The sequence below is a fragment of the Protomyctophum bolini genome, assembly GCF_963924005.1.
Source record: "Protomyctophum bolini genome assembly, chromosome: 14".
Lineage (NCBI taxonomy): Eukaryota > Metazoa > Chordata > Actinopteri > Myctophiformes > Myctophidae > Protomyctophum > Protomyctophum bolini.
Genome location: NC_137875.1, coordinates 33,957,861 through 33,981,058, shown reverse-complemented (window position 1 = coordinate 33,981,058; position 23,198 = coordinate 33,957,861). Strand labels below are relative to the sequence as shown.

The window sequence follows — 23,198 nt, the reverse complement described above, 5'->3', positions numbered from 1 at the left end:
CACCAGCACGTTGAAGACAGCCAGATAGATACATTGCAAACTGAAAAATGACATTTTCGGATGTTACTTCTGTAAGATATTGGTTAAAAAAAAAAAAAACTGCTTTCTGTTCAATAATGCATATTGCCTTTTACTGCTGAGGGAGAGTTGAGCTTGAGGGCTGTTTGGCACATTGCTCACATACACACAGAGACACGCATACATAGACACGCAACAAGCACTGGCAAATGCACACCACACCGTGTGACTTTACGTCCTCTGTGTGACAGCCGAGCCACCGGTGTAATCCTCAGGCTTTTCAGATTACTCCAGTTGGGGTCACATTCTACACACCATCCCACAGTGGGTCAGCTTTCCGTGCAGTCAGTGCCAGCATGCTGCATACACAGTCTACACATGGGCCTTTCAACAGAGACCACCACAGGCCTGTTTCTGCTCAAATGCTGTCAGTTATAAAACCTAATGCCTGTCTGTCTTGGCTGTCTGTCTGTTCCTGTTTACCTGAACACATGTTAAAATGCAACTTTGACAACCAATTTAGAACCTGCGCGTGTGTGTGTGTGTGTGTGTGTGTGTGTGTGTGTGTGTGTGTGTGTGTGTGTGTGTGTGTGTGTGTGTGTGTGTGTGTGTGTGTGCACTGTGTGTGTGTCAGGCCTTGCCAGGCAGCTGAAATAGACTCCATGGGAGGGTGTTCTCTCTCACAGGCGTCCGTTACAGGGCTAGCCACACATCTGCAGCAGGCCGGCCATCTGCACCCATTGTCTCATCGGCACAACACAACGCACACAGACCCCACATGCATGGCTGCACCTTTAGAGGCAGACTCTCCAACCTATCCTCTCCTCCCCTTTCTGTCGGGTGGAGAGAGGAAGGGTGGGGGGTATGACTTCTTAATCAGTCAAAAGACATAATGGTCAGGGTCAGGCCAACTAGGAGTGAATTCAATTCCAAGGTTGGTTCTGCTATGGTGCTATTCACCCTAGAGCAGTAGTTTTCAACTTTTTCTGGATCAAGGCCCTCTTGAAAACCTCAAAAGTCATTTCAGAGCATATGTTTATTTCATTGTTTTATTAGTCAGTCAATTGTGTTCCGACTATAAGATCAATAATTAACGCAATATATTTTAACTTCATATGTATCTGTATCACAGAGGGGGTTTTTTTTCAAGGTTTTAGTCAGATATCTGGGGTATCCCTGTGCGCAGGTTGAGAATCACTGACCTAGAGGTTAGCTTTTGATGTTGGAATGACGTGTGGTCACCACACACACACACACACACACACACACACACACACACACACACACACACACACACACACACACACACACACACACACACACACACACACACACACACACACACACACACACACACACACACACACACACACACACACACACACACACACACACACACACACACACACACACAGCTGTTTCTATATGTAGATTTGGATTGTTCTTCTCTTGCAGTGGCAGCTACAGTACACCAAGGCAAGGGTGGGAAAGACACTATGATGGGAAATATATAGCCTACACAAAACAATGGATTTATTGTGGGCAAATAATCTCAAATTGTGTCTCCGGCCATTTGGATTCATTACATTATACCTATGGGGAAATCTTTTACATTCATGACTTCTGGGAGTGTAATGAATCACAGTCCCACATGGCATTCTCCTTAGACACATTACTTGATTGAATTCTGACAATGCACTTTGTCAGGGACTGACAAGAGTGCACAACTGTGTGTGTGCGCACACACACACACACACACACACACACACACACACACAAAAACTGTAGGCCATTGAGAGGAACCCTGGTATTTGTCCTTGACATGGAGGTTGCACACTATTGATAATTCCTGAATCCTGACGAATGTCTTGTGTTTTAGACATAAGGCATAACATGTTTAAATGTGAGTCCCACTAAAACTAGTAAACATTTGTTGCAAATATAAATTGAGGAGAATCAAAGGATGTTCAAGAAAAAAAGGTTGTGTAGCCTGCCCTATTGCTGTTATTTATTACTCGCCTGCAATAGGCTATTGATAATGAGGATTTATTATGGCATGACAATGAATGCAATGTTGCATGCGTTAGTGGGAGGGATTATCCACCAAGTAGGGCAAGAGGCTGAAGCAAGGACTGCAATTCCATCCAACCTAGTTCATTTCAGTCATCCTCCTCATCCACTCACTGCACGGTCGCGGCAAGGAGACCACTTTCAGTGTCGCTTATATTTGTCAATCATAGTAGGTGACGGTCTACAATCTTGGTAAAAAAATGGTGAAATACATGCGACAGCACCGCGAGCTGAAATCCGAAGAGGTCCTTTCGGAATCGGACGCGTCTATGGATCCACAGGATTTTAATGACATGTCTGATTATTCTTTCAACGACGAACTGTACTCCAAATCATGTTCCGCAATGGACCAAATCGGCACTTTTATGAGAAACGTGCAAGTGTTGCTCGATGCAGCGAATTACATTGAAAATGTCGAAAAGAACAACGGAAGTAAGTAAACACGGGCCCTTGTGGAATAATAATGAACACGTAATGCGCAGGGCAGACAACAATAGAAGTGAAGACGACAAAAGACGCGCATAGGAGAGATGAATTGGCCTGCTACTGCATCTGTTGGGGAAACAACATCGAACCTCGTTTTAAGGCTAAAAAAACATAATTTGAGCGAAAAGCATATGATGTCTACAACTTATGTTGCATATATGCTGCAATTTTATGGAGACACATTTTGTCTATAAGGACTGGGCCATTGTGTCTAACAACACAATAAGATCATCTGTTTTAAATTAACCGTAACACGTAGCCTATACTGCAAACTTACATCAGCCCTCTCATAAAGAGGGCTGATGTTAGTTAGTTTGCAGTAGCCTATTCTATTAGGCCTGCTAATTCCCACATTGCACGGGACAATGCGTGTCTAAATTTAGGCTATTTCGAGGCTCAAAGTTTCTCTTAATTTAATTGTAATTTCATGGTGTAGTCTAGTAAAGGGTATGCAGTTCCTAAGTGGCGTTGTGTGTTAGAAGAATATTGCATTGCGAACGCTGCTACATAAATGGAAAGTTACATGTAGAATCTTTCCCCAATTGAAATATGTCAATTCAAAGCCCAGGCCAGCTATCATTTTCAGAGGCAGCAGTCTGCGCTTCCTTGTATCTGTACATGGCATTCCACATGGAACAAATTTGAGCGTTTTGATTGGACCAGAATCTTGCTCCAGCTGTAGAGTCACTGCAAACGTCCAATCACAGTTGGGTTCATGTCTCACGTCGCATGTTACTGGGTCGGACTCATGGGGTTGGCTCAGTGGCTTTATGGGATTTGTAGTATAATCCAACAGAGTTCAATTTAATTAAATTACATTTAATTGTTAATTTTATCCTCCAAATGGCCTAATTCGTTGAAATGTTTATCAAGCTGGCATGAACTGACATTGATTCTATACATTTTTGAGAAGTGAAGAGAAATTTTGAATTATGAGAGAGCTCTGAACCTGCCACCTGGTTCAAAATGAATGCCAAATATCTCATGGGAATCGAATACATGGTTAACCCTAATAGTTATTATATTATATAACTTCTCAAACTGCACTGTAATTAATCTTTCCTTTTGTTTCTTTTTTGTTTCTTTTTTTCGTCAACAGAATGTGAACATGGGTATGCTTCAACCTACCCGGAAAGTGAGATCACACATCAGAAACAACGAAAATTCAAGAACAAGAAATTGGATCATATTCACAATAGGTAGGCCTAGGTCATACACATATCTGAGATGAGTGGTTACCTTCATACATTCTATCTTCTTATATACAAGTGAAAAGGTGTACCCATACTCATTCTTCATGCTCTATCTCCGACCGAACCACACTTTTACCACACATCTCTATATGCAAAATAAATTCGCCACCCTCCCCGAACTGACATAGCCTATTTTTTAGCCGTTCAAGTTTCTTATTTACTCTGCAAATATTACTTTTATGAAAATCACGATCGAGCCAGCAGATAAACGGGTGCCACAACACGCCGAGAAACAAGGAATTTAACCACGCTACTTGCATACACTGCAACTCGCTTACAATTCGCAAACCTGGCAACACTGCCTGCCTCTTACGTCACCAGCTCTGCTCCTCCTGGCCTCCGTAGTCCGTCGCGCTCACAATCTGTCGCAGCCATCTTGCTTTTCTTTTGGATGGGCGAGTGGACATTTAATGCTAATAAATTAATTATAGGTCCAGCAAGCAAATCATGATGGTCTGATTGTGCTCAATAGGTCACAATAACATTCCGAAATTAGGTGTTGTGTTTTGTATGGCATTTTCCCCAGTAGTAGTTGCATATCTATCTCAGCTTTTGCCTGATAGCACACATGCTAACGTCAGCAGCCATAGCAACATACAGTGTGCGCAGACATAACATGAGTTGTTTACAACACAAACACACGGCCTTTTCACCACGCAATACACACAACAGCTCGGGAGTTATTAAACCGAACGTGGACGCTGTTTCAGTGTTACATTTGCTGCGCATATCGGAATAATTGTAACGGCATGCATGATAAATGTAACAACGCTAAAAAACACCATTAAACATATCGTTTTCACCTTAAAGCTATTACATTTCATTGAAGCAACTCCTTAGCATTGTTTTCATACCATGGATGTGATAAGATAATGTATCAAACATAAGGGAAATATTAAATAGGATCGGGTGTACCAGTTTGGCCATTTCTTTTTTTTCAATGGGGCAATACATTGATTAAACAAACGTTTGATTGATTGAGTTGTACAACGTTATACAACCCTAAACTAATTTTAGAATACACTACACAATACAATACAATTTTAGAACATATTTTGCACGTTCCATTTTTTTACTCAGAGATCCCTTTAGCTACACATGTAATATTTCCAGGCAACGGACCTACACATGTCAGCTACCATAAACCACTTCAAGTTATTAGGACGAAATAACTGACAGGAGTGACGGTGCTGTGCTGTGAGTAAACTAATAGGGGAGAGCCGCCAAGGATGTAACATTTTGCACGTTTCATTCTTTTACTCAGAGATCCGTTTAGCTACACATGTAAAGTTATTTTTTTGATAAAACAGGTCGGGAGTTATTCAACCGAACGTGGACGCTGTTTCAGTGTTACATTTGCTGCGCATATCGGATCAATTGTAACGGCATGCATGATAAATGTAACAACGCTAAAAAACACCATTAAACATATCGTTCTCAGCTTAAAGCAATTACATTTCATTGAAGCAACTCCTTAGCATTGTTTTTATACCATGGATGTGATAAGAAAATGTATCAAACATAAGGGAAATATTAAATAGTATCGGGTGTACCAGTACCAGTTTGGCCATTTCTTTTTTTTCAATGGGGCAATACATTGATTAAACAAACGTTTGATTGATTGAGTTGTACAACGTTATACAACCCTAAACTAATTTCAGAATACACTACACGATACAATACCATTTCAGAACATATAATATTGGCCAATATGTCAAATATGTAAATATTACATATAATGGCATTGAATGGAAGCGGACCATTTGTAACACATGTTACAAATGACCCGCTTTTGCAAGTTTTCTTTGCAGTTGCTTACAGACCAGAATGAACGTGAATTCCGTCTAAACACGATGCAAACTAATGAAGAACATAAGCATGAACACATCCATGTGGATTTTTATTCACCAACACCAAAGACAAAAATTGTACCACACATATACTCCAGGTGTAAAATTAGACGCATTTTGAAGGTAAACACTTCAAACTTCAAACTCCTGGCCACGTAGAGTACGTTGCTGTACACATACTGACGCGATGGCGTCATGGTGGCGTTGACCAATCAAGATATAACGTCCATGTTACAACCGTGAAGCGTTACAACCTTGGCGGCTCTCCCCTACATTTGTTACTAACATTAGGTTGTGGCGAAGTAGACACGTGGCCAGCAGATACTGTGTTTTGGACAAACAGGCTAGGTATTGGTGTTGATTTGGGTCAACTGGACAAACAGCGTGGTGTTGTTTTGTGTCTGTGTTTGTGTTGGAGCGCCTCAGTGTGGCCGTACAGGTCATGTGCAACCTCTTCCACAGAGAGATGGAGACACTAAATCTCAGCTGGACAAACATGTTTGCATGCATGCATCGCTGCCTTGCATGCTGTGTGCTACTGTTGAGTCTGTCACTTACTTTGACTGATTTATGGCATTGTCTTTCTGTTAAAATCCAACTATGTTAATTTAAGAACTCTGGGCATATAGGTCATTGTTTATTCACTGTGCACACGTGTAGCCTATTGTATGTCAGACTGTATGTCTGTCCCACAGTCACAATCCTTTAGTACTTAGGCTGTGGAAATATTCAGGACAAAACAATGGTACATTTCCAATAACCCATTCGTTACTACATGTGGAGTCAACTCCCGCCATTTATTTCTTCCCATAGTGCGTGGCAAAGTCGCTCTGGGATGAGTGCGCGCGTAGCGCGCACGAAATTCTAGTGACTAATATAAGGATACTGAAAGCCCTTGCATCGTTTGCAGTTTGTTGTGTGTCACATTACAAAATCAGTAGCCTATAGTATTGATAGATTGATAATTATCATTGATCAATCATTGATAATGATTATTATTGTTGCATAACAATTGCTATTACATGGTTATGCAGCACTAATGCTATTATTGAACAAGTGTGGTATGTTATTTTGTGCTACTGTAAAAACAATAACAGTCGATTGTATTTTATGTCTATAATTGTTTCAGGTCAGCACACAATGAACTTGAAAAGAATAGGTGAGTAAAAGAAAGATAGAGGTGTATAATTATTTTGAATGAAAAACAAGCATTAAAAAACAATAAGGTTAAATGAGGAAAAAGAATGAAAGGTAAAATGAGGACATGCTGAGATGTTCTGTCTCGTACTGCTCAAACACCTTCAGATCAATAACTCAGTCGTCACCTGCTGCTGAATAATATACCAGGTTTATAATGTGGGTGAACAGAAGTTGCACAGAAAGGGGGAAGTCCTTAAAACTGGTTTACAGTAGCCAGTGCAGTTCCCAGGGTTTTAGCTGCCAGCTGTCTCAAAATGGAGAATCAAGCTTATAATCCAAAAACGATCTCTGTTATGTGTTCCTTTTGCATTTGGTGCTACAGTAGTGTCCTTTTCACAGAGGCTAGTTATTTATTTACCTCAGCGTTGAGACGCAGAGGAAGACCCATTAGGTTGAAATGCGTCTGTTGTCTGTCTGTGAAAAGGACATTCATTGTGTGCTGGCTATTTCCTCACTTTCATGACATTGTTGAGCCGTGCACCTTAAGACCGTTATTTTAGTGTTGCAGGCTTTCTGCCTTGCAGTAATTTCTCTCTGGTGTTACTGTATATGTGAAATATGCTTTGTGTAATGAACAACACACAGCACTGTGAGGAATTTAAATATTATCACATGCACTTCAAACAAGGGCTTTATTATCCACCTACTGCATAGGAAAGAGGTGTCCGTTTTGCAAAGCAAATGAGAGGGAGGTGTAACTCAGCCTCTGTAGTGGCACTGTTCCTGGAGGACATTATGGCATTTATACAGTCAGCAAACGGGAACCTTCCGTTTCCAGCTACCAGCGCTCCTTCCCGGGAGCTTCTCAACTACACATCTAAAAGCAGCTTGTTTATATTGCTGCAGGGCCACGCTGGGCCTTTTCTATGAAAGGAAACTAGCGTCAGGGCACATTTCTCCTAAAAATAAATGATCACTTAATCTCCAAAGAGCCGACATTGTGTGCAAGCGTTGGTGTATGGGCTATCAGAGATGAAAGCTTGAAGTCTTTCTTGAGCCCAGGGAAATGAAACAATACTAAAATGTCCTGAGCGCAGGGAAATGAAACAATACTAAAATGTTTTCCTATTACAAAATGGCAGCCAGTGTAGAGAGAGGTGATGATGTCACAACTTGACCTACATTTTATTCCATTATTTGAAAGGAAAGAGGTTTTCCTTTCAATGCCATTACAAGCGTTCTTTCAGACCACAGACAGAGACCTTGGTGGATCAAATCAGGACAGTCTGGCTGATCTCAGCAGCTTTGAAAACTGTGGCCAGACAGATCCATAAGTAATTGCTGCCGGAGGAGCATTGGTCAGCTTATGTAGTTAACACCAGTCAGAATGGACAGAAAGATACATAACAAGCTAGTATGCATTAATCATTACTTAAAACTAAAAGTGGATAAATAAAATATTGACTACAATGGATAATGGTCAAAAATAAAAATAAATAAACAGGAGATTAATTGTCATTTCAAAATAACCCAGTCATTTAATCTACACTAATTATGTAGAAGTGCAATCATTCATTGCATACAGTAGGAAGCATATAGCAAATAAGTGATTGTTTCTTTCCTCCCACAGACGAGCACATCTCCGCCTGTGTTTGGAGAGGTTGAAGAACCTCATACCTCTGGGACCTGACTGCAATCGACACACTACACTGGGACTGCTCAATAAGGCCAAAGGCCATATTAAGGTGGGGTCATCAAAACCAGTCGCAGGGTCAGGGGTGCAAGAGTGTCATAGGAGCAAATGGAAGCCTGTATAAATTTGATTCAGAGCACATGAACACAACTTGATCAAGGAACGAGAAGACTTGCTGCAAATCACTTAGTCTTTCTCACGTGTTGAGAATGCAATGAAATCCCTATTATTTTAAATCTATATTATTTTAAAGCAAACATTTTTAACTAAAATCTTTGCTTCTGGGGGTCACTGGGCTGGAACAAAATATTTTGAGATGTGGGTCGTGGCCAAATATATTTTGGGGGTCCATGACATGATAAACTTTGAGCACCACTGATGTAGAAACAAAACGTACATTTTTCATGAAATTGGGAGGAAGATATTTGTAGAATTGGCCGTGGAAAAGTGAGGCCCATTTATTTAAGCAACATGACATGCTGTGGATTCTATTTATCCTCCCTCAGAGGACCAATGTTCCATAATGTCATTCAGAACAGACCTGGAGTTGTCACAGTCAAATCAATCATCATCAAAGTTTTCCCAATTTGTTTTGTCTATCAAAATAAACAGACAGTGTCATCATGGGAGATGACCCATTTTTCCTGTCACACAAACCTATAGGAAAGGAGCATACTGCTGTAGAAGCGTCAACAATTAAAGGCTGGCAGTTGCTCGCTAAAAGCTCTATAATATAATCAATGTCAAAGTGTAAATAACTAAGCAAATGCCTGCACAAAACCCAGGGATATAACATTTTCATTAAACTACTTAACCCTAAAACTATTTCACAAAAACCAGGGGTATTAAATTGGCTAGTGCAGAATTTTGGGAAGCAGTCATTACAGCACATACGTAGTAACAGCCAATAGACATGTCCATGGTACACGAAAATAAAGTAATCTCCACAGTGTAACTTCAGTTCTTCAATGACAAGGATATTAGTCTTGTAATCCGAGTGGACATAAACAGTTGCCCTTGTTTTGTCAAACAGTGAATCCTACTCCACAATTGGCCAGCATACATGGACTTACTACAGCTATGTGGATGAGTTTATATTTATAGCACAGTCAAATGCAGATGGATTCCCATTTAATTATTGAAGCTTAAAGTGCCCCCATTTAAAGTAACTTATTTTGGGGGTATGGGGGGTAGGCACTGCGCCATACCCCTAGCCCTAGCCTGGCTCCAGCCCCGACTGAGTGTCAGGCTACCATACCCCATGGACTACACAAGACTTTCAAAACATGGAGGGTCACGCTCAAATAAAAATTCCATGTGAAAAGACGACAAACAACAAACAATACTATATACATTCTGAGAAAAGGGAAGCACAACAAACAATAGCATACCTTAATGAGGCAGGAGATATTCTACTTTTTGTAAAGAGGACCTTATGAATGAGTACAGAGGAGGACCCAAATGCAGGCGACAGAAGATCTTCCATAAATGGGCAAACAAAGGCAGGTAAATAACAGGACTTTAAGAATACATACAGAACAGACTCACCCGACAGGGAACCACCAGCAAGTTAGCAACAAGAGCACAATGCAACATAGGACTTAAATAGACACAGGCTAACAGGGCACAGGTGAAACCAAAATGCAATCAACACTAGGATAGGCACATCACAAGTAGGTTAGACAAGGTAGGTAACAGTAACTAGGCAGACAGGAAACACTAGGAACCAGACTACAAAATAAGATACACAAAACCAAGGCAACAACAGAGTAACAGAAAACCAAACAGAACAGGAACACATGACCAATACAGAACAAACTGAAATGACAGAGACATAAGTCCAAAACCTAAATAAGGACAGTCAATATCCACGGTCCGAGGAGCGGACTGTGACACACAATGGCTTTCCTATTTCCCTTTTCTATGCAATGAGATGAGACAATAACTTTAGAAATCTGTCTCTCTTGTCAGAAACTTGAAGAGATGGACCGGAGGAGTCAGCACCAGCTGGATATTCTGGAGAGGGAGCAGAGGCACCTGCAGAGGCAGCTATCCCACCTGCAGACCCCTGGAGAGAGGATCCACACGGACAGCCTGCAGGGCTCCCATGTGGACTCGGATCACTCAGAGTCTGACAGAGGTAGGTTAAACTTAGCCTGGGACGCATACCATTTTCGGGGTTTATGATACAGTCGGGAGCGGATGGTAACTACCGGTATGCCATTATGATAACACTATGTGGTACTGGTTACAACAGTATATAGGCCTAGAGATTATTTCGGATACTAATTTAGGATTAGGATATTAGGATTCTAACTAATATAGTTTGTGTTGTGCTTTGTTTGTTGAACAGAAGAGATCGAAGTGGATGTGGAAAGCACTGAGTTCTCCCATGGAGAATTGGACAATGTTAGCACCAGTGGTGGTAGCGACCTGGATGACCACAGCAGTCGGCAGAGCTCGGCCAGTGACGAGGGCTACTCCACCTGCAGTCTAAAACTGGCCTTCTCTGCTTAAAGCACCAGCCTATCCTCTCAACTTCAGCTGCAGTCGTATATGGCTTTACACCTTTAAAGAACCAGCCTACAGCTCCATTTGTCCTCGCAGTTTAAACTAATCTGCTCATGTCCTCAATGAAGAACCAGCCTGAATCTCATCTCTGTCGGAAGTGTGGAACTTCTGCCCTTCACCCAAGAACCAGCCTTAATCTCAAGTCTCAACTCAGTCCAAACATTTTAAATGGTCTTCTACCAAGAACCTGTTTAAATGGACATTTTCCACTAAATACAGAGTCCCAAGTTTAACCTGCTCTTGCAAATTTTCAAGTTAAATTATCTTTATCTTTCCCCCCCCAGAACCAGCTTGATTCAACTGTGCCTGCTGCCAGTTCTCTATTCTAAACCTCTAGGAGACCTGTGGTCACACCAGAATAGGCAACTGTACCTCCATCCCAAGTTAATCTTCTGAAACCAGCGGTGGGGGGGACCCTTCTCAAAACCAGCTAAATGTTCACCAGTGAAAAGGTTGCTCCATTTGCCTTGTGAAAACTACCGCTTTTCTTTGAAAACCCCAAGAGATATTCAATCGGAAATGGCACTTCTTGTCAGTCAACAAGCTAGTGGCAAGGGCTACTTTGTCTGCATTCCAAGATGATTTATTGCACATTTAGACGTCTGCTTTAGGACCCCCACAGCCATCCATCCCTCTTCCATGACTGGAATACAGTCTTAAACCAACAGGCGGTTCAGTCTGCCAACTTGATTCTAATTTATTTTGCATATGATTAGCATATGTGTAGTATTTATTTTTTGTTATATTTAATTGTACTGTTGTTAAGTCGTGGTCATGCGTGTGAGAGAGAGAGAGAGAGAGAGAGAGAGAGAGAGAAAAGACTCAAAACTGCTATTTGAATTATTTTCTTATTTTGTTATCAATATGTTTGTTACCAGCATTCCTGGACAATATATATTCCCCCATTTGAGGTTTATGCTCATATGCTGTGCTCAAGATAGGCTTGATATATTACTTAATATCTTTGTTTAAATAATCACTTACACCCCCATTTGAATTGTAAGCAAATACAATGAAACAACTTTAATACAATTTAAATCATTTTAAAAGTAATAAGCTGTCCAAGCACAAGGCGTAAGCAATAACAGTTTTGTCAACTCCTCAGTGTTGGTTGGTTTTGCTGCAAAATTGTGTCCGTCCAACACCAAGGTGAAATTGCTAGTTTTCTATATATCAACCATTATTAGTAATCAGCAGTACAGAACATGATTGTAATGGTAGAAACAAAGCTATGGTGCATGTGTATTGAATGTAGCCTTCCTAAATATGTTGTAATGTGCTTTGGATTGACAATATGTCTTTAAAATATGTCTGTACTCTGTAGCATGAACAACATGGACACAGAATAGTAATTTTGGTTTAGAGTCCACCATTTAGTCTTTTTCTATAGTTGAAAAGCATTCTACAGTAAAGAATAACAATAATTAATTTAATCCTTTTGAAACTACCCATGAACTAGTCAAATTAATTTGACTGCACTGCAAAAGCCGCTCTACACAAAGAAAACCAAATACGACAGCCGATTTATCAAAATTGTTTTCTGGTACCAGTTCTAAATACATCATCAACCACCAAATGTGTCTTAACATGGCCAAATTGACTATTGCACAAAGTTCCTAGTCACAAGTCATTTTTCAACATCTCTTTGTGAAACTCTAAAATGCACTATGGCAAAGACTTGTCAAGGAAGTATGTCTAAGCACAGCCCAGAATTATCTCTGGTACTTAAAGCTGCATTGTGCGACACGGCCCCTACCGACGAACAAGCCAATATGTGTCAAAACAAGGCAGCTCTCCCTCTACCCTTTGCACCTCCCCCTGGCTCCCCTTCCCCGTTGACAAGTGCTCTGTGAACTAAGTTTATTCATATATTATCCCATATCTCAAACAACTTGCACCCAACAGACCACAACGGCTAAAGTGAGACAAATCCACTTCCAGCCGGCTATTACAAATCGTGTAAGAATGGCGTAAAAAGTCATACTGTGCCACAACAGAATTATGGGAAGCATAGGCATGGGAAGGGATGAGCAGACCCATTAAAACCGGGAAAGCATCTGTGTCATTTGAGATTTTAGCTACATAGTCTCTGTCGGGTGGAAACCTCATATGTTCAAAACTGTTACTTGTCAGGATTCAAATTCAAAAGCATAGTATTATTACTATTTTTGATACTTTTGTGTGACGCTGTAGTTAGTATGATCAAGTAAGGCATTCATTTATGAAAATGTAGAATATGGAGATAAGAGGTTTCTGCCCGACATAAACAATATAGCATATTGCAACATTTGTAGAATCGGCCTCAGATCTTAATGGGTTAAAGATCGAGGGAGGTGCAAGGTGTTTCAATAAATCTCAAAAGGATCTCCGGAAGGGGAGCCCGCTTTAGACAGCGTATGCACATATTGGTCGGTAGTGCTTTGACTCAATAAAACCTTCATACAGCACATTGTTTTCGGGCCTTGAAAATATCGTACAATGAAGCTTTATTAGCAAACAAGGTTGACTTTTGCAAAACATGCTGCTGGTTCCCTGCTAATACTTTGATTCCTGATTATTGTGTCCCTGGGATCTTAAAATAAAGCTCTGCCATACTGACTGTTGTTATTAATCTGCCAGGCGGGAGATTGTATTTTCGCCCTGGGCCATGTGTATATATGTCTGTCCACAGCTATCTTGCAAATGCCAAGAACGATCACGGTCATATATTTCTTGTACGCTGCTAGCATTCAAACCAATCAGTGGACAACAATGGGTTTTTTTTTGTGTGAATTAATAACCTCAGGCCTAGTATGCCTGCAGGCTATGCCGCTATGGGGGATACACATCCTCGAAGCTATGGAGCATATATGTAGTTGTCAACTGTATCTGACATGCCACTGCGGTCCAGGGGTAGTGCCAATGTGTTGTAAACAACATAGGTTGGTGGTTTGAAACCTCCAGTGGGAATATTTTCACTTTTCAAACAGTATAAATTGGTTACATCACAGGTTTATAAAGTCAACCGAATGTCTGTCAATATGCCCAAATATGGCGATGTCTGATATCATAGCTCTGACATCAGACTGGCCTCCAAATACTCTGATAATGGACTGAACTAACTAACTACAACTACAGCTACAATAATGATGGCATCAGGCACCTTGGAGAGACTTCTGGCCTTGATTTTACATCACTTTTCAGCTGCCCTGTTGGCCATCTTCGTCTTCCTCACAACATGTCGAGCAGCTCCGGCAGCCACGCTTCCCCCCATCACCAACCCTCTGCTAAAGACCCCAGGTGTCTGCCTGGCTAGGATGATTCGCCGGAGAGAGGTGAGCAGTGTGGATGTGGTGCGTGCTTATATCGACCGCATTCAAGAAATCAACCCACTTATCAATGCCATGGTCAAAGACAGGTTCTGCCAGGCGTTGCAGGAAGCTGCACAGGCAGACAGGTTGATAGAGGAGGAAACAGGAGGAGGCGAGGATGTGCTGAAAGACAGGTTGCCATTTCTGGGCGTCCCTTTCACGGTCAAAGAGGCCTTTTGTCTGCAGGGCATGCCCAACTCCACAGGGCTGGTGTCGAGGAGCCAGGTAGTATCAGGGTCTGACGCTCCTACTGTGACCCTGATGAAGAGAGCCGGGGCCATACCCCTGGGGGTTACCAACTGCAGTGAACTGTGCATGTGGCTGGAATCCCACAACAATCTGTATGGGATCACCAAGAACCCCTACTGCCTGGACAGAATACCAGGAGGAAGCTCAGGAGGGGAGGGCAGTATTTTGGGCGGTGCAGGCTCATTGATTGGCCTGGGTGCAGATGTGGGGGGCAGTATCCGTTTGCCAGCCTTCTTCAATGGAGTTTTCGGACACAAACCCACCTCGGGTATAGTGTGCAACGATGGGCAGCACCCTCCACCATCAGGCCTCCAGTCAGACTTCCTGTGTACAGGGCCCATGTGTCGCTATGCCCAGGACCTACTGCCCATGTTAGAAGTAATGGCTGGACCCAATGCAGACGGGTTGTGTCTGACTTCGGAGGTGGACGTGAAGAAACTTCGTTTTTTCTCTGTTCCTCACAATGGCGGTTCCCATCTGGTGTCTGCTGTGGACAAACAGTTGATACAGGCTCAGAGCAGGGTGGTGGAGTGTCTAGAATCTAAGCTAGGGGTCAGAGTTGAGAAGATGATGATCCCTCAGCTAAAATATTCTTTCCAGATCTGGGCAGCAATGATGTCAGCACCAGGCAAGGATGGTAAGAGGCCCACATCCTTTGTGGAGCTCATGTCAGACCAGCAGGGCAAGGTTTGGCCGTTGTGGGAGATGGTCAAGTGGACCCTGGGCCTTTCGCCTCACACCATGGCAGCCATAGCCTTGGCCACATTTGAGGTGTTCCAGCGATCAGAGCCCACTCCTTTCCTGCTACAGCAGAAAGAGGCCCTGCAACGTTGCCTGGATGATCTGTTGGGTGATGATGGCGTTTTATTCTACCCTCCGTACCCACACCTGGCACCCAGACATCACACGCCACTGTTCACGCCGTTCAACTTCTCATACACGGGTATTTTCAACATCCTGGGTCTTCCGGTGACTCAGGTTCCATTAGGGCTGAGTGTGGAGGGTCTACCCCTGGGTATACAGGTGGTAGCCGGGAAGAACCAGGACCGACTTGGCCTCGCCGTAGCAGTGTACCTGGAGCAGGCCTTCGGCGGATGGAGAGAGCTCGTCCAGACCAACGCATAGAATTACAGTCACACACACACACACACACGGGATGTGGGCAGGGAAACAAACCTACGTACCTTCTATGTCACTAAGCATCATGAAGTTACTGAAAGACCCATCCACCTCAGACAACATTATGAAAATTACAAAAATATAATTGTCCAGTGTTTAGTGATCTAGGGTTAATTAAATCCACAATTCTCCGCTCGTATCATCATACATCACATTCCGTGCTTAGCCAATCAAATAATTTATGTGGTACACACAGTCACACACAAAGCTGAGCATAAGAGGGGCTAGCACCCCTCAAACATAAAACAGTATTTAAGTTATTAGATAGCCTACACAATTAAAACATATGAACATTTGGCAATTAAGGTCTAATAGGGCTACAAAATATCTACACACACACACACACACACACATATATTCTGTACATATCCTGTCCACAAATGACTTTATGGATATGTCCAATTTGACACAAATTATTCCAGTACAATGAAGACCATCAATATATACTCGATATTAAAATAACATTTTTTTTAAGCCGATAAATGGATCAATGTGCAGATGTTCAGTCAATACAGGAGATTCCTTATTGAGAGCAGATACCAAACACATACGGGCGGGGTTTTCCTGCGTCATCACAAACAATGAATGACATTTTATTCAGAAAATGTAAATGTTCCATGCAACTTTCATTTTATATCGACACTGTACAGCATTTACTTGTATTCATTCCGAATTAAAACATTACATCTCAAATAAGACATTATATAATTGTATCTGTCAGAAAAGTAGACTTCATCCCCAATATTGATTAGAAATAGTACTGTGCATTGATGCGCAACTGTTGGCAGTAGTTTGAGTTGTGAAGCTTTGCTGCCACCTATAGGAACTGATGGCTAGTGCCAGGTTCCAGCCCATAGACTCCACTCCACTGAGTGAGGCTTCTTGCTTCAGTCTGATAATATCAGGCTACACATAAGGGCAAAAAATGGAGGCAGAACAAAAACATATTTCAAAAACAAACCCAAAACAATGTTTATTTCACTGGTAAATATACAAAAAGGAAACGTAAATATAGCACTGTGAGATTTGCTTTAAAATTTTCATATAACAAAACGGAACGGAACTGGACAAGATTTAAAAACCAGTTCAACCTGCCATCAATTCAAATCTTAACCCAAACAAGTATGTTGTTTATGTTAAATACAAATCATAGCAGGTATTTGTTTTCTGTGATAACCAAAAAATGAACAAGACTGAATACTATGACTAAACATGTGCTGTTTTTATACAACATTCTATTGTGGGGGCCAATTCAGTTATATCTATATAAGAAAACTGCTCTAGTAAGTCAACCAATGGAGTTGCAAGCGATCCATTTTAAAGCCTTTCTTTACTTGAGCAACTTGACGTTAAATCTCATATATAAACACAATGGCAAGCTGGTATACAGAAGGGATAAGTAATATTTACAGAACATATTCGGTCACTGTGGCATCAGATGCCTGACATTGTATTTTGACGTATCGTGATACTGGGTCATAGGCTTGTCTGCAATGCCACACGTTCCTACTCCCACTTTACCGTTGACGCTCTCTGGAGATGCAAATATGCTCCTTTTTACCTGCAGGATTCAAGAGAAATGTCGTTATAATGGACCTTTATGAATTACGTGAACTGAATGAATTAGAAACACTACACAAGCTACAGCTTTCAGCCCACTCCGGTTATGATGTATTTCTTAGTTACACCTTTTCCTTTTGGCTTTTACCTTCAGGGGTCGCCACAGCAAATCATGTGCCTAACTAACTTCATGTCCTCTTTCACTACAGTACATCCATAAATCTTCTCTTTGGTCTTTTTCTAGTCCTCCTGCCTGGCAGTTCCAACCTAAACATCCTTCTACCCATATACTCACTATACCTCCTCTGTATGTGTCTAAGCCTATGTGTCTAACAATGCGAAGACTGAAAATGTTTTTTTTTGCAAATCTGCACTGATCTCATTAAATGACCCCTAATGACTGAAATCAGTCCCCAGGACTGAGAACTTTAAGCCCTGCCTCTATGGCTATATGATATCTCCAAAACATCTGCTGTCCCTCTGATGTACTCGTTCCTGATCCTATCAATCTTTGTTACTCCCAGAGAGAATCCCACATTTTAGTCTCTGCTACCTCCAGCTCTGAAGCAGAACAATCGAACGCCATTTGCTACAAGAAATCGATTACTTCTGGAAAATAGGATATGTTCTGATTTAAAAAGGAGCACTTCGTCCATTTTCAATGGTTTCCAACAATTATACTCGAATAAGCTGAGCCATACAAAGAACGGAGACAGTTACCTGTCCTTTCTTGTTCTTCGAGTAAGCCTTATTGTTGAAAGTTTGCCACTTGGACTTTTGGTCCTCTCTCTCCGCCTCCAACTCCTTCATTCTTGCCACTTTTTTCTGTGCCTTCTTCTTCTTGTACTCTCTCTGATCTGCTATTTGCTCTTTCCTGCAAAAGCACAAACAAAGAAGGGAAATGGTTGGGGCACTTCAATCTTGACAATTATCTATGATAACATCCAGAACCACGTAATTATTGACAAATGTGAGATGAGATTAGTGCTCACAACAACATACAGTATAAAGACTATAGTTTTACACAACAAAACGGACATAAACATGTTTAAGATGGTGGTACTGTGTGTATGATTTAAGGTAATGTATACAATGATCAAGGGCCTTGTTTGGTGGTCTTATTACCTGGATTTGGGTTGTCCACTTCCATCGCCATCATGCCGTTTCCCCTCTTCTAGCGGCTTGAGGTTCTGCAGTGGGATCACCTCAGCGTTGCCGTAGCCACTGAAGGTGACGGCTGCTGTGCCGTTCTCTCCATCTATCTCCTCAATCTCAGCCTCATACAACCTGTTAAAGAATCACGTCTGTAAGCAGGTGAGTAAAAGTCGCAGAATCCAGCCCTATATATATATATATATATAATAACAATATACAAAATGACATGGGTTTGCATGTATGTGTTGAGAGCTATGTATGGCTGGCACGATTATGACACGTTACTTGACGATTGTCACACAAATGATTGCGATTAGCGATTTAATAAGTGTTTTTGGCATTGAACATTGGAAGATATGAATACAATAATTATTTATTTGTGTCTTCTAGGCTTTCTATGGCAAATAACAGTGTCCAAGGCTAAGTTGGCTGCAATGCATGCAGTGTTTTTTCCCCCAGAGAGAAGAGGTTAGTGACACTCACTGTCCATCCTGAGTCCACACAGCCATGCATGTGTTCCCCACTTTCCAGTTGTGTTTGAGGGGAGCTGCATCTGAGCTGTTGGCACTGGAAGCGCCATCAGAGGGCTGCGAGGTCAGGAGGTCCTTTGTCAACTCAATGACTTCCTGAGGATGAAATCCAGCCCAAAAAAGGTTGTTGACTATTCATCAGCATGTTTTAGTCATACTGTGTACAATATGCTTCCATTAAGTAATTTATACCAAGGTCTGTACCCACTTCTCTGAATCTCTCCCACTCACTTAGGTTTGCATTACTACGTGTGTCTCAAGAACAGTTTCCTGAATCTGTCGGCAGGTGCATTTAGAACGTTACATTACATTAGTGGAATGAAAACTGGCGCGGCTGCCCCAGAGGCAAATTCAAAAGAAACAAACAGCAGAGGGCTGCGGATAGGGCCCAGACTGCTACTTCTGAGGACATCAACATTTTAAAACAGAGATAGCCTAAAGCAGAGGTTCCCAACCACTGGTTCTAGCTACTAGAAAAAAAGAAAAAGTGGAATGAAATTTGTATATTACTACAGGTAGTTCTTCTGACCAATCAATTGGTTCAAATAGGCTATCCAGCTGTGCTGAAATAAGCATGACAACACGCCTAGACGTTAATCGAAGATTTGCGAATGGATTAATTAATTAGAAATATCATCAGTTGTGCTGATTAGTGATTTGACAGAGTTTTGTCAGAGCAGCAGCATTATTGGCTTAAGTTAGGAATGGAACAAAAAGGGCAGGTATTTTAACATCTGTTATTATGGTGGTACTTGGAGAACCAAATAGTTTCTGAGGTGGAATTGTAAACACAATTAAAAAATCAAATGTGCCTGTGAGGTCCTCACAACATCCATTTATCATATTCTACTATAGTTGTAGGGAATTGTGGTCCTCACTCCTCAGTAGTATATTAGTATTACAAACAAACACACACCTGTAAGTCTTTCTGTAGTTTGAGGAGGTCCTCATTGTCTTGGTCGGTTGATAAGGCAGCTTCTACTTGCTGTAGTTGTGCTTTATAGCTGCTCAACTGCTTCACCAGGTCGTCTGACATCTGCAACGAGGAGTCGGACAAAGAAATAAATACACAATCCACTTTCATATTGTGCTCTTAAAATTAAAATAAGCCAACTGGCCTGAGCTGAACCCCACAGAGAATCTTTGTTGTATTGTCAAGAGGAAGGTGTGAGACATGAGACTAAACAATACAAATGAATTTACGACTGTTATCAAGCAAACCTGGGCTTCCATAACACCTCAACAGTGCCACAGGCTGGTCACCTCCATGCTACGCCCCATTGATGAAATCATTTGTTCAAAAATAGCCCAGACCAAGTATTGACTGCATACATTAATATACTTTTCAAATGGTCGACATTTCTCGTTTAAGAAAATCCTTTTTTAGTGGTCTCGTAAAATATTCTAATTTGTTGAGACAGTTTCATGAGCTGTACGCCATAATCATCAAGACTAAAACAAAAACGTTTTTAAATACTTCACTTTATGCACAATGAATTGAGAATATATTAAAGTTTCACTTTTTGAATTATATTAAGAAAATGAACCTTCACACAATATTCTAATTCATTGAGATGGAGCTGTATATACAAGGTTTCTTTAACTATGCATGCACCTCTTGCAGAGATTAAAATAGGGTGCATTTTGCATCCTAAAACGCAGTTTATAGTTAAGGGACGCAATAAAACGACTTCTGCGTTTTTTATTCTAGTTTATTTTGCTAGCTTTAGTTATAATAATCACTTATTTTTCTGTTTTCTACATGAATATAAACACATTATAACCATATAAAATGAAATGGTAGTTAAATGCTGCAAGTTAAAATATGATTCCTAACGTCGTTGAAGTGGGACTCATCTAAAAGACCATCCCTGCATCCCGGGACTCTTTACATTGGAAACCTATTTAGTATTTACGTCACTGCTCTTGGTTAGCCTGGCTCCAGCCCTGAATCGCTAGCCACGCCCATTAAGAAAATATGTTCTGGCGATTCAGGTCTGGAGTCCCTGCCTACAGCGGTGTTAGTGTCGTTCGGAAATCCGATCACGGCAGCTGATTGGCCATCAGCCCGTCACTCGAAAGCGTCAGACAACAAACATGGCTGCCCCACTGAGGTGACTCACGACTGTATCAATCTGGCTATTAAATCGGCGTATGATAAATAGTTTCTTTACAGAAACGACGGGTTTTATAAACATCACCATCCGACATAGTTTACCGCTTTTGTTCACATGCTAGTAGCGCTCGTTGGCTGTGGTTTGTTTGGTTAACAAACGGGTTATGATTGACGTCATCTGCTTTCCAACTATTCTGATTGGTTGGTATGAACCAATCACCGAAGACTGACGCTTTGACAACGCCCATCCCATAAACTGCTGTGGGGAGGGCTTTCACTCTGAATAATGAAGCTCTTGGTACCACAGCACCTCAAAGGTAACCTCGCCTCACCAGGCTTTCCACCTCGGAGGCACTTTCCACTGTTCCAAAAGTGCAGTATGATCCGGTCGGGAGCGGATGATATCGTTACGTCATGTTGTAGTATTGTTTTGTAGTCATCAGGCAGGAACAATCAAACCGAACTTCCTTTTCCCTCAAACCGGAAGAATAACAATAAAAGCACTTGTAGCCTGGCTGTAGCTTTTTTTGAGAAAAATCGGTTTGAGGGAAAAGGATGTTCCGGAAGTTTGCAGACTATAAAACAATACTACAACATGACGTAGCGATATCATCCGCTCCAGAGGAGCTTTTGCCCCCATGACCCGACTATGGATAAGCGGTTGAAAATGGGTGGGCTTAGGGTTGACGACCAGAGTACAGCATCTTACAATGGGTCTAGTCTACAAGATTCGTTAAACCACCAAGATACCCATGTAGTATGTACTTTCAAATACTTCCTTAATGTCAACGAAGTCGACACTCACAACACCAGAGTGAGTTCAACAAACCATGTGCATGCAACCCAGATTCGGATCAAAGAAGTGATTAAATTCATTCCATGCCTATGCCACTAAAATGTGGAAAGCCCTACCAATAGCCATTGAGACATGTGAATCCCTTGACTCTTTCAAAACCGCACTCAAAGAGCACCAACGGACGGCTGCCATTCGAAGCTGGCCCCTGTAAATTAAGTTAAGTCCCCCCCCCCCCCCCCCACACTATACATGTTTTTCCCCTTTTTAAGTGGTGCAACCACTTCATTAAGTAGCTTTCTGTGTGCCTGGCTGGCTGGCTGTGTCTGAGCATGAAAATAGCATTAGGTTGGTTTTCAAAACCAAGTAAGTGTCACTGTTGTGCAGCCTAACACACACATACATATTAACTGTATATATGATGATTTCAGGTGTATCAGTACACCTGAAATCCGGATGATAAACAGTTTCTGTATTGACTTGTGCTTTCGTTTGAGATGTACCATTTGCATACTGTGAAATAAACATTTACAAAAATCAATCAAAACATATACAGTCCCAAAGTCCGCAATTTAATTATTATTAATAGTACACTACTTTAATACGTAACTTTGAGGGCTGCATCAGTAAACCGTTTTGTCCGTTGGTCCTATGTAGTTTTAAGGCAGAACCAGACAGCTACGCTAGCTAGGTGGCTAATGTTTGCACAGTAGCCTCGGAGACCGCACAGCAACAACAATCACGTATATTTCCGGTGTTGTTACAACTAGTAGTGCAGCTAATGTCGCTAGAGTCAATCAATGTAAACATTACAAAAATACGACAAAAATCCCCATATCATTTACATTGTATATTGTTGTAACTTATATCCCGTAACACAGGCGAGGCCTTCTGACTACAACTACCTAGCTTATCACATTCACAGCTAACATTAGCAAGCACCTAATATCACAAAGAGCAACGATTGTGTGTACGTACCTTACCTCTTTATATGTAGATTTATATTTTATCTATAAATATTGAAAACATCCAGATCCTAATTGAATTATTTCAACTAATTACTTTGCTGTAAAGACGAACAGCACGACCGTCTGCTTTTCTTACACAACACCGACAATGAGCCGGAAGTGTACTCTTCTTTTTGTTGTTGTTGGAGGCCAGGAGGCTCGAAAAGCAACGTATATG

The 23,198-nt window shown here is 41.4% G+C and overlaps 3 protein-coding genes across 5 annotated transcripts; 2 read left to right on the top strand and 1 right to left on the bottom strand.

Moving 5' to 3' along the window:
• Positions 1-2,218: 2,218 nt before the first annotated feature.
• LOC308328217 (max-interacting protein 1-like) lies at positions 2,219-13,644 on the top strand. 2 transcript variants are annotated; one of them, XM_080781963.1, is made up of 6 exons: positions 2,219-2,520; positions 3,674-3,773; positions 6,807-6,836; positions 8,448-8,562; positions 10,482-10,650; positions 10,864-13,644. In XM_080781963.1, the coding sequence occupies exons 1-6, from the start codon at positions 2,289-2,291 to the stop codon at positions 11,025-11,027; spliced, it is 810 nt and encodes a 269-aa protein (XP_080638089.1). In that variant the 5' UTR covers positions 2,219-2,288; the 3' UTR covers positions 11,028-13,644. The 2 variants fall into 2 exon arrangements, with proteins under 2 accessions (XP_080638089.1, XP_080638090.1); XM_080781964.1 differs by lacking the exon at positions 6,807-6,836.
• Positions 13,645-14,209: 565 nt separating this feature from the next.
• LOC308328858 (fatty-acid amide hydrolase 2-A-like) lies at positions 14,210-15,805 on the top strand (the record flags this gene model as incomplete). The annotated part of the gene is made up of 1 exon (XM_080782965.1): positions 14,210-15,805. One exon carries the CDS (start codon positions 14,210-14,212, stop codon positions 15,803-15,805), a length of 1,596 nt encoding a protein of 531 aa, XP_080639091.1.
• A 998-nt stretch (positions 15,806-16,803) lies between these two features.
• Positions 16,804-23,134, bottom strand: smndc1 (survival motor neuron domain containing 1). Of its 2 annotated transcripts, none has more exons than XM_080781531.1 (6): positions 22,992-23,134; positions 20,021-20,140; positions 19,058-19,200; positions 18,545-18,706; positions 18,140-18,293; positions 16,804-17,420 (listed from the first exon to the last, which is right to left on the bottom strand). In XM_080781531.1, exons 2-6 carry the CDS (start codon positions 20,138-20,140, stop codon positions 17,283-17,285), a joined length of 717 nt encoding a protein of 238 aa, XP_080637657.1. In that variant the 5' UTR covers positions 22,992-23,134; the 3' UTR covers positions 16,804-17,282. The 2 variants fall into 2 exon arrangements, with proteins under 2 accessions (XP_080637657.1, XP_080637658.1); XM_080781532.1 differs by having other exon boundaries at positions 22,997-23,134.
• Positions 23,135-23,198: the final 64 nt, after the last annotated feature.

Coding starts and splice junctions, on each gene's coding strand:
- LOC308328217 (XM_080781963.1), top strand. CDS start 2,289: ATGGTGAAATACATGCGACAGCACCGCGAGCTGAAATCCGAAGAGGTC. Junction 3,774..6,806: donor TTGGATCATATTCACAATAG/GTAGGCCTAGGT, acceptor TAATTGTTTCAG/GTCAGCACACAATGAACTTG. Junction 6,837..8,447: donor AATGAACTTGAAAAGAATAG/GTGAGTAAAAGA, acceptor TTCCTCCCACAG/ACGAGCACATCTCCGCCTGT.
- smndc1 (XM_080781531.1), bottom strand. CDS start 20,140: ATGTCAGACGACCTGGTGAAGCAGTTGAGCAGCTATAAAGCACAACTA. Junction 19,201..20,020: donor AACTACAGAAAGACTTACAG/GTGTGTGTTTGT, acceptor TTTCATCCTCAG/GAAGTCATTGAGTTGACAAA. Junction 18,707..19,057: donor GTGTGGACTCAGGATGGACA/GTGAGTGTCACT, acceptor ATTCTTTAACAG/GTTGTATGAGGCTGAGATTG.